The sequence below is a fragment of the Palaemon carinicauda genome, chromosome 39 (assembly GCF_036898095.1).
Source record: "Palaemon carinicauda isolate YSFRI2023 chromosome 39, ASM3689809v2, whole genome shotgun sequence".
In the NCBI taxonomy this organism is placed as follows: Eukaryota; Metazoa; Arthropoda; class Malacostraca; order Decapoda; family Palaemonidae; genus Palaemon; species Palaemon carinicauda.
The window spans coordinates 63997610-64009707 of record NC_090763.1 but is presented as its reverse complement, the minus strand read 5'-3'; the positions used below and the strand labels follow the sequence as shown (position 1 = coordinate 64009707).

The window sequence follows — 12098 nt, the reverse complement described above, 5'->3', positions numbered from 1 at the left end:
AGGTACCTATTTATTTTGTTTTTGTTATTTTGATAACTTCTAAAATGAAATAAAAACTCTTAGCTCATAAAATGTAAACATATTATACTGGTCTCTACCCACCATCCTGGGTGTGAATCAGCTATATATTAAAAATGATATTTTAATTATAAAATAAATTTTTGAATATACTTAGCCGGTGAATATATAAATTAAAGGACCCTCCCTTCCTCCCCAATAGAGACGCAGTGGGACGAGGAGAAAATTGAGTCTTTGTTTACATGGAGCTTGGTATCTGGCTGACAGATGGCGCTGATGGGCACACCCGCAACCTGTATAGCGATCGCTGGCGAGTTTTTTTGTACAGTTTTTGTCTGTCGAGCAACAGAGTTGCAGCTATATATTCACCGGGTAAGTATATTCAAAAATTTATTTTATAATTAAAATATCATATTTTTTATAATCTCAGTTCAATCAAAATTATTATTCTTTTAATATAAAGCTGTATAAATTTGGTTATATTTTAGATATTTCTCATATGTGACAGCTCTATTCAAAGAATGAGCCTTTCGTTAAGATATTGTGAATGGAATAAAGTTTTTTTTTTTTTCATATTTTTTGAAAGTTTCTCCTTGAAAGGTGTAGCACATTATGCTTTACTTTTCACATTTACAGTACTGTCTTGAAGCTAGAGGAGTATTGTACTGTTCTCTTAATTTACACTGTGTGTTCTATGTAATTCCTTTCTTGACTTGTATAGGTTATATACTGTAATGTACATCAGTAGTAACTGGCTATAAGTAATAACAGTGCTTTTTTTATTGTAGTAGACAATGCCTGTTTAACTGGTTATTATGATGTCAAGTTTATGTAAATGTCAACTAAAAATAATTTTGCTCACTAACTTAATATCAAAGATATAATACAATACAGTAGTCCCATACCATTTGCGGGTTTAACAGTGGCAGATTGTAACCAAGGATACACAAAGGATTTTTCTTTGTTATATAAGGAAATAGAAGGGCTGATAGAGGATTAAGGAAGGCAGCATTGAAGATCTGATAGATCATTAAAGGAGGCAGCATAAATTTGCAAATGTTAACAATCTGAGGTGTATAAGTTATGTAACCCCCGTAAATGTTATGGGACAACAGTATTTGTAACTGATATTGCAAATTTAAAACTACTCATATATACTGTAATCAGAAGCTAAATTACAAGAAATGTACTCCCCAGTCTTGGATAAAAAATTGAAATGTTTGGCATTCACTAGATTAGTGCAAGGTACTTTACCCACTGTATGCTGTATATGGGAGAATAAATAATAGATTATGAACATACAGTATACTGTACTACTTTGTAAATGAACAAGTTTTATCATAAAAATTACTGGTAATATTTCTTTGCAAAGTATTTCTTAAATGGCGTAGCTTGTAATGCTTTCCTTTTTTTTCACTATCCCAGAAAAGCTATAAGATTACTGTACTAGAATTTAGCCTTCATATTTTATATGTTATTTGCATTGGCTGTGCACTAGTAGTAACTGGTTATAAGTATGGCATTCTTTTTAAAATTAATGTCAATGGCTCTTAATCTATATTAATTAATTTGATATCTGGTGGTTCATTATATGTTGATAAATTTTTCCTCGGCATTTAAAAAGACAAGGTATATTATTTGTGACCATGAGGCACACTTATCACGAAGGATTATAAATACCAAATTTTCCAATATATGTGGAAAAAATGCTACAAATGTTACAAATGCTATGGAGGGAATATACTGTATGAACAAATTAACAAAACCATAATTTTTAAAATAGTTGATTATTTCAATACTCACCAAAGTAAATTAGCTATTCACCATGTGTGAATGGCTCAGCCACATTAAAAAGAAGAAAAAACTTTGTAAAGATACCCATACTACCCTATTTCTTCCTGATAGATAGTGTCTAGTTGATTATTTCAATACTCACCAAAGTAAATTAGCTATTCACCATGTGTGAATGGCTCAGCCACATTAAAAAGAAGAAAAAACTTTGTAAAGATACCCATACTACCCTATTTCTTCCTGATAGATAGTGTCAAGAATTATTTATTGTAAGCATAGGGTTCCCATTTACCCCCACCATTTTGTTTCCTCATTCATCTTTCTTGTCGGTACAGTACTGTGAGAAGAAGTTTGAACCACTGTGAGTGGGGTGGTGGGTAGGACTTCAAATGATAAGTACAGGTACTCCTCATTTAACAACGATTCACTTTACAACGCACAGTTACAACGGCTTGCTTAGAGGAGTCCAATATTCATTTTAAAAAAAATTTCTTCCACGTTACGATGTAAGGAGTGCAGTGGCAGCACAGCCATGAACATAACTTTACGCAGTTGTGTAATATGACAACTAACGCAAGCCAAAATGAGAAATTTTGAATTACCCAAATACAGCTTGATGTTGAAAAGCGCGGGTCAAAACATAAAATTTTGAATTAGAAATCTACCAATAATACTGTACAGTAATAAAAATTGCCAAAGAACAATAGTTAAACATGAAATTATTTACAAATCGCCAAATACAGCGTATATATGGGTCAATTGCGTACCCAAATTTTGTCTGATTAAAAGAATTTTGACCTTTATGTAACTGTGATGGATCTAGTAAAGGATGTCTAAATATCTCACTATTTAGTAGGAAGGCTGAATACCACATATCTTGCCTTTTCTTAATGATTAAACTCTTTATTAGACTAACATATCCAAATAAACTTTGTAATTCTTAGCTACTTCATTTTTCATGAGGGGACTTCAATAAAATCATGTAGTACTTGGGGTTGATATACTGAACTGTATATTATTCATAAAAGTCCCTTCTTTGCTCTTTAGATTAACATATGTGCTGTATTATATTGATTAATTCTATAGAACTCTTGGAGCCAGAGTAAATGGCTGAAGATTTTCTGTCAATAAAATATTAATGCTTTACTAAATTTACTTCAGTCAGTCTTTCATATTCAATCTGAGAATAGAATACGAAACAGCTCATTATCAGAGAGAAGAATCTAATAGGGCATTTCTTGCATGCCTCAAGATATTCTTTTTCCAGCAAATTGAAATTAGTCAAATACTAGATTATATAGTGTACTGTAATTGTGTGTATAAAAAAAAAAATACTGTACCTTATTTTGGTATCATAAAAGAATCACGTTACTATTACGGTTATGAAAACTGATATCCCAGAGAATAAGAAAAGCGTAGGGATGTGAAATCAATATGGAGAGGAAGACAAACTGAATGGACTCAACTGTGTGAGAGCTTCCCATAACACTGAGAAGATGCATATCATTCTAAGAACCATCCATCCATATACCAAGGCACTTCCCCCAATTTTGGGGGGTAGCCGACATCAACAAAGAAACAAAACAAAAAGGGGACTACTCTCTACGTTCCTCCAGCCTAACCAGGGACTCAGCCGAGTTCAGCTGGTACTGCTAGGGTACCACAGCCCAACCTCCCACAAAAGAAATTAATTTGGTAACACGCTGAGATTGGTCTGTCATCCCTTTGAAATCTTTGCCATAATACTCCGTATTGCATTATGGATACTGTACAAGGTAAAATCTTTGCAATAATACTGTACTACATTATGGATACTGTATAAGGTATGTAATGAAAAAAATTTACGACGAATACTAAATATTACCTTCTCATGAGCACAGCTGCTGTATGAAATGTTTCTTAACGGTCAATTGCTCCTGAAGCTGTCAGAATATCCTTGCATGAGTGTCGAAGATGTGATGCTTTTGCATATGTGTAGTCATGCCATGACATTCGTGAAACTAGTTCCTCGTACGGTAGTTAACTTCAGTCTGCAAAAAGAAAAAATCTAGGGTTACTGTACATCATATCCACCTATACAAAGTTTTCAGATTGAAAATTTTGTGAATCTTAAAATTGGCTACCCAGTGCTTCATATCTCTTGGTAAATTAATGATAAACAGTAACAAAATTATAAATATTATTCAGTGTTTCATTTCTGATTTTCTAAGGAAAATTACTAGGGAATCTACTGGATAGATCCTGCAATATTCCAGTCATTGGTTTCTGAAGCTGGTGTTGGCTCGGAAATTCAAGTTTTGACGAGTTAGTTTTAAGCCCTATTTAAACTACAGTATATTACAGGAATGATTATAGCATATCAAACAATATGATGCAATTTCCCCCTATGCCTTAAAACTTTTTCAATTGTATTAAGCTAGTTCTACAAGTTTTTATATTCCTCAGGTAACACAACTGTCAGAAGAGAAAGACCTAGAAAAGTGTCTCCGTCAGAGCTGTCATCCCCTTGTCCTGGAGGTGCATCAGGCAGTATTCCATTGTCAATTGGGAGTATTACTCCTGCACTTTCGAGAAAGGGAAAGACGGCTGTTTCTCACCATAATCTTAGAAGCCTCTACAAGGATGAGAACAGATCTGATGAAGCTGTTTAACAACTCTGTTTTCAACTAAATTTTATTGCACATTGTGTTAAAGTACAAGGGACTATTTGGAGGTACTTGATTGTAGTTTTCTTTTACGGTTCTTAATCTCTTCCATATATACCTTATGTGGTACTATAATTACAGATCTGGTTTGAATATACTGTAGAGTACAGCATCAACACAATATTAAGGTTTCTTGCTCCAAGCAATGCTACTAATTTGTTTTGCGATATTTCAATCAAAAACTTGAAATAAAATGTAGTAATTTTTTTTTTTACTAAAAGAATTTTCTTTTATACTTGAAAACATAAATTCTGTTCATACTAGTATTAAGCGATTTTCAATTGTACAGCATATTTTTTAAATTGCACATTTTCCATACAGTATTATAGAAGTAGAATTAAGGCATACAAAAATCATAATTTATTACAGAAGCCACAGCAGTCTCATGGCGGCATCTTTTATGCTGTATTAAGACAATTTTTACTAGAAATCCCACTTCTGCATGAAAGAAGTTCATGAACTTTTAAAATACAAAGGGAAGGTAAAAATGCCTAAGGTGTACGGATTGCAATGTGAAACACTAGAATTTCAGGTTACAGATAATTTTTGTTTATTTTAAACTCCAGTATATATATGTATATATAATGAAAAAAAGAATCACTACTGGAGTAATGAGTTGTCTAAAATGCTGTACCACCTTGTACATGTATTTACTTGCAGCAGGTAATAAATACAATTCCAGCACTGTAGTGACCCCTCCGCTCTTTTTATAAAACAGGATCAAATAAAATGTTATTTATCATAGACCAGTTAGAAATTACATGGGTTACCCTTCAGTATAGAATAAATGGCATCAAGTTACCGGAGTGGTCTTATGTAGGTCCTTGTGTGTACATGAAATTTTTAAATTTCTAAAGTAATTTTCACTAATTGAGTCACCCAATTCCTTACTAGCAAGCAGTAAAAGTGCCTTTTAATGATGTGGAATATACAGATTTTCCCTATACAGCACTGTGTTTGAAACGTATTGTATAGTGCTTTATGTCATGACTTAGCATACAGTAGTGATCTTTCATCTTTGCCCTACAGTTTGTCTGAACCAGTTTAGTCATTTTAGCAATCTCGTGAGATAATGAAAATATTACCTTTCCTGTTATGCTCTAATAAATAATTACAGATTAATATAGCCCTTCCAACTATAGTATTTGTGATTCCTAAGTCTCATGATGTTAACTTCAAATATCTTAACTTTATAATTGATGAGATTGGGAATAATTTAAATGGTGCATATGGTATATTTTTCAAGTAGAGTACTTTCATTAAAATTTAGTTGCATTCTCCTGCGCTTTATATCAAATAATGTAATTAAAGATCAGATTCAATTTTTAAAAGATTAAATTCAGTCATGATAATAGTGCTGTAAGGTAATTTCCTCGTGTTTATTTTATGGAAATGTTTATGCTGTTTAAACTGGGAAAAAATACTGCTTGCAACTTATCACTTTTTTAAAGGTACCTAGTCGAGTAGAATGAGCAAAAGTATTATAAATTCTTACGTGTTGCTTTACTCAAGAACTGTGTACTTTCCCTTTTTTCTTTACAAGGACCTAATAAGGGCATACTGTAATTGTTTTCAAGAGCTACAGCAGTTTTTCCGGTGGTATGGAAAAATTATACCACAATAATAATCTCCACATACTTATGAGTCACACTGTTTGTATACTGTAGAAGCTTCAAGTGTTGTAACTTCATCCATTATAATTATTTACAAGTGATTGTTTAAGTATGGGAAGGGCATACAAATTCAATTATTCTACAGTATTTGTTCTTAATAAAATTGAAAAATTTATTGATAAGCATTCTTAATATTATAAATATATAGGTCTTAACAAAGTATATTTTTGGTAAAGTACCTCTGTTAGGATTCAATTGAATCCAGATGTCTTTTGGAGACCAAACTCTCAAACAAGCAATTATTACACGTTCAAAAGGATAGCTAAAGACTGAGTAAAGATGTTCTGCGACACTTATATAGCACATTTAATAAAATGATCAACACCTGGTGTGACTTGCATAAAAATATACGTTATACCAACAATATGCAGAATTAGGTGAATCTACTACACTATACAGTATTAATTTAATTCTCGGCATCACTAATCAATACTTACTACTGCCATGGTGAAATACTTTACAAGCTAAATCACTAGTAAGGGAATAAAGAAAGTTGCAAATAATCTTGACAAAATACGCTATAAACATTTCCTATGAAAACAAAGCAAAATAAATTTTAAAAATTTTACATGTACAAAGAAAAAAAAAATGGTCAAAAATAAAATAATTGTAGATAAAGCTAGAACTACAATGATGAAAACAAATATTTTTAGCCACTTGGGTTACATGGCTTAGATTCTGGGTATCACAGATGAAGAAATCATATCAAGAAATGCATTGCGAGGTGTATGCAAGTCACCTGGCTGACAGATATATCTACTACCTGCATTTTTGAACCTGTGGTACGCCACTATTTTCCTAAGAGACTTTGGACTACAGAATGTTCATTTTAATCCAGATACATCCCCAGAGAAGGCCAACTGATATCACCACGTCAAAACGACTTTGATAAAAATCGAGTTGGACTTCTAATTCCGTACATAAATGTTAAAGATTTTTAATCACTTGGTAGAGGAAACTTAACTAAGATAGATTTACACAAACATAAGGTTAAGGAGGCTGGTATCAAAACAAAATCACTAAATTTTTTTAAAACTAGATGCGGTATTGGGGTAATGCAATAAAAGTAATCCTAGTGTATTGTTTCAGTTTAGCAATTTCCAAAAATCTTGTACACTATTGTCAAATTTGGTATATGGTATGGTAAATTCATTATATAGTTTTAAAGGATTTTCAAAAGAAATCAGTACTGTATTGATATCTGAAGAAAGAAAGATTCTTTATCTCTACATTGAAATATTATTGTTTTGGAGCAAAATTGTACTACCAATCTGTATTTTGTAAAGAAACATTAAATAAAAACTCAATCTGGATTACTCTACACTGTATACAGTACAATTAAATTGGAATTTTCTAATAGATTATTAAATTGTTAAAAAATTTACTTAAAGTTCATATATCTAAAACAGATGGAACTGCAAAGCAACAGACCCCCAAGCCCATTAAACAGGAAACAGTAGTACCTCGGTTTACGAACAACTTTGAACATCAACAAATTAGGATATGAGCATACAAATTTTAATTGCGTTATATTGTATTGGTTTGGGCTCAAATATTTTGGGGTCATATGAGCATTTTTAAGGACAAGTACTAACGAGACTAGCGCGGAATGTTACGAGGCGCCCCTTCGCCACACAGGCAGTCTTCACATGATTTTTTACCTCCATTTTCATGTCATTTTAAAGAAAAGGCAAAAATAGTCTTCTTTAGATAGATATCTCAGCAAAACTGAACGGAAGTGTAAAAAAAAAAAGGGTTGATAAAGTATAAATTTTAAATTAGGTTATTTAGTTATAGTGAATGTCATTCAAGAGAAGACCTGGTAATGGGGGGAGATTCTCCTAAGCAGTAACCCCCATTCCTCCTCCTCTCTCATCTCCCTTATGCCAGCCACGAGTCTCCTCAAAGGTATAGAGTTATTTTTTGGGCTCAAGCCATGTCGTCCTGATGGAAGGTTCCTATAGGTAGCTTTCTATGGGATATTTGGCTACAGTGATATTCCCAGATAATTAACCTTTAGGTCTCCAGAATTCTAACTCCTGGCATGAATATCCTTAAAATTTCTCTTAAGGATATCGCATAATATCAGGGGACGTATATCTTGATACGACACATAGCAATCTTCACCCCGAATAGCGTTTTCGTTTCGAGGGGGAAGAGTGGCAAAAATAGAAGGGGAGCCGTTATCAAGGTTACCCTTTCTCCCGTACTACTATTGAGTATCTAGATGGCGCTGTATCCTATTTTTGTAGCGATTAAGCACGGTGTTCCTTGTTGATCTAACGTTTTGATCGCTTTTGAGAGGATTTAATATACAATCTCTAACTTCTTTTGCCACTGGAAAGTTGAGTATTTATTCTTTGCAGTGTATAATTTTTAGCTCCTGCTTCACAGTGAAATTAGAGTAATTTATTGTGTTAAGGAGCTAGGCCTGTCACCGGAGGCGGCATGGGCGCTGTCGTTCGTTATGTATGTGTTATTTAGTTAGTAGAACGACTTTCCCGGTTGTAATAGCATTAATAAATTATGAAAGCTATTTAGGCTCAATTATATTAGTAAAGATTTATATTTTATGCATAATTTCCTCTTCCTTTTGTCGATTGTATACGTTAAGAGTTTCGGCGATTTAGGTACTATAACCGGATCTCGTCTCGCGCTAGGCTACCTAGCCGGCAACCCTATCTTGTCTTTCCATAGAGTAGTTCACTCCGTCTTGACTAGGCTAGGGTTTTCTGTCTCCCACCTTTGCCGGTGAGATCCCGGCTTTAGTTTTCGATAGAACCTCAGAGTATTCAGTCTTTCTGCCGGCGGCAGAGCAGCAGGGTGAGTAGTCACTCCCCTGCCGGCTTACAGGTGCCGGCATAGGAGGCTAAGCCTCTTTAGGCCGCACTTGAAGTGGTAGTATGATGCCGCCACCTTCTCCCCTGCGGTCTAGAAGACTAGTCCTGTGTCGGCAGACCCTAGGCTGAAAAATAGTATTCTTCTGCCGCCTAGGATGTCGCCGATACTGAAACATTGTTTCTCTCTTGTGTGGAGGCGGCGGCAATCCTGCCGCCTTCTTCTACACTTGATAGATTCGGCAGACCCTAGGCTGAAGAATAGTTATTCTTCTGCCGCCTAGGATGGCGCCAATACTGAAACATTGTTTCACTCTTGTGTGGAAGTGGCGGCAATCCTGCCGCCTTCTTCTACACTTGATACAGGACCCTTTTCCCTTCCCCTCTTTGTCCTTTAGCGATGACTTAGCCATCACTATCCTGTAGCCGTTGTCCTGCAATCTCACCGCTTGTCGGGTGGGTTGCGGGGCTGGCCGGGCTCCTACATAAGCAGCTGTTTAGTCACTCGGTCTTTCCCTTATGGACACAAGGCTCCGGGAAGGTTGTGCTGGCTGTGACGGCTGCCGGTGGGAGACCCTTCTGCTGCCGAAGGTTCTTCAGTCCTCCCTTGGACTGCCATCCACATTCCTGAAACCGGCAATGCAGGCAACGGATCTTGCAGCTGGATGGAAGCCTGAATGATGCATTCTCCCCTTCCATTTGAACCCTCTTTCTGGAGGAAGGCAGTAAGGTTATATGCTTACACCCTTATTTATTGTAAACATACATTTTAATAAGGCAGCCCTTTACTCCATGCTTTTTCTCTCTCTGTCAGCTAGTGCCGCCAGGTACTAACCCAGCCGGCAGCATGTCGGCTGGCCCGGTGCCGCCAGGTACTAGCCCTGCCGGCTGAACTACAGTATATGATTATACAGTAGCCAGTATATGTATTTGCAGTATAGTACATACTGCAGATAGAAAACTATTGTTATATTATACAGTAGTTATTTTCCAACATATTTTGTGTATCCTTGCACAGTCTTTTGCTGAGACCGATCCTATATTGAAAGAATAGAATTCCTTCAATACTCTGATTAGAAATCAGTTAATAACTTACCCTACAATATTGAATAGTTTAGAAGCGTCAGTGGTAGTACACTTTTCTATCCCTAGAGGTTAGAACCCTTCTCTTTTGAGTTTTCCCTGATCAGGAAACTCTATAGTCTTAATATTGGAAGGGGAGGTCACAGCAATTGACTGGGAGGGATACACAAGTAGGTATCTTTTCTAATTTCTAGTCCAGCCGGCGACATGCCGGCCAGACTGTGCCGCCAGGTGCTAGCCATGCTGGCAAAACACTGGCTGAACTACAGTATATGATTATACAGTAGCCAGTATATTTGCAGTATAGTATATACTGCAAACAGAAAACTATAGTATTTATTATACAGTAGTTAATTTCCAACATACCTTGTGTACCCTTGTACAGTCTTTTGCTGAGACCAATCCTATATTGACAGAATAGAATTCCTTCAATACTCTGATTGGAAATCAATTAATACTTACCCCACAATATTAAGAAATTAGAATGGTCAGTGGCAGTGTACACTTTTTCTACCCTAGAGGTTAGAACCCTTCTCTTTTGAGTTGCCCTGATAAAGGAAACTCTATATCTTTTAATATTGGGGGTAGGTCACAGCAATTGGCTGGGAGGGATACACAAGTATGGGTCTTTCTCTATTTCTTTCTAGCTTACTATCCTAAGCTATAATGATTAAAATATGAATATTTGCATATCTGTTTATCATGTGAGATAAACAACCGCATACTAATTTTATGTTCCTTTCTTTACAGGAGGCACCCCAGATGAAATGCGATGCGATCTTCTTCAACCATAGGAGTAGGAACTTCTACGGTCACAAAGCGTGCAGGTCTCATGCCCCCTGCACCATCATTACCGAATCCCTGCAATATTGGGACCCCCAAGTCTGCAATATCTGCCGGACCTTGGTTACCGAAGGTTTCAACGACCCCAAGTCAACGGAGTCGAGGGATGCAGCACATAAAAAGCTGCGCAAGTGGGTAAGAGGGTTCCAGAAGAACTCTCCGGGACCATAGCTACCTAACGATAGGATGAATAACTTGCTGTTCCCGAAAGCGGGTAGTGAAATGGTTGTACCTCAAGCACGACTCGGACCTCCCTGCGTCCAGATTGCCATCGAGACAGATGTCAGGGAGGCGTTGCAAAGTATGGACATTCACCAGGAGGTAAGGATGTCGGAAGTGTCTAGGGACACCGCAAGGGATGATCCCGAGGAGGACTCTACTCTACCTCTGGAAGAAGATGATGATGTCGAGTCGGAGTTCCTTCCGTCTGTGCCGACACCGGAGCCGTTACCCTCGACGTCTTCACCTTCTACCCCTCCATTGGACAACATGAGCCAGGCACTGGCCCATCTTACGGATTTAATGGAGAACATTCGCAAACGAGGCGAAGCAAGGGAAGCGAGATTCGAGAGAGAGCTCCATGAAGCTCCACTTATTGCCTCCTGAGGGTCATACAAGCGACCCAGAGGCCAAGACCTCCCGACCTGCTCCAAAACCAATCCCTGGAGGTATGCGGAGTTTATGCCGATTTCGAACGGCAAACTCTACATCTCAGAGAAGATGGGAGCTGTCCCCTTAGACGACATCCAGTTTTGGCCAAGCTTTAATGCTTACCCTGATTGCTTCATTCGACTGAAGCATGAACCAATGCCAAAAGAGGAGACGGAACCAAAGGAGGTCATGGTTTTCGACCACGATAAGGCACAGGCTCTCTTGTCAAGTAGCCTGAGAAAGGCGGGCTATTCGGTGTCGAAAGTGTCCGCCTGGAGCAAGAAACACCCTACCTTTCTTGCTCCTGCTTCAATAGCCTTCCCCTTTATGTTGAAGGCATTTAAATCTGTTGCCAAGACAGTGGAGGCAGGCAAATCATGCCCTGCACTAGAGGAGTGCAGGCCTCTGTCGTTAGCCTTGCCCATGCAGGAGAAGGAATGGAAGGAAGTCCACCTAACCTTCTCAGTAGGGAAACTGGACGCAGACATCGCTGGACG

The 12098-nt window shown here is 36.9% G+C and overlaps 1 protein-coding gene across 1 annotated transcript in view; it reads left to right on the top strand.

Moving 5' to 3' along the window:
* Positions 1 to 7419, top strand: part of LOC137631231 (adenylyl cyclase 78C-like) — a 76241-nt gene extending 68822 nt beyond the window's left edge. The window contains exon 16 of the mRNA XM_068363000.1: positions 4255 to 7419. Within this exon, the coding sequence (XP_068219101.1) occupies positions 4255 to 4460 (206 nt within the window). The 3' untranslated portion in view covers positions 4461 to 7419. The remainder of the gene's footprint in view (positions 1 to 4254) is intronic.
* The last annotated feature ends 4679 nt before the right edge of the window (positions 7420 to 12098 follow it).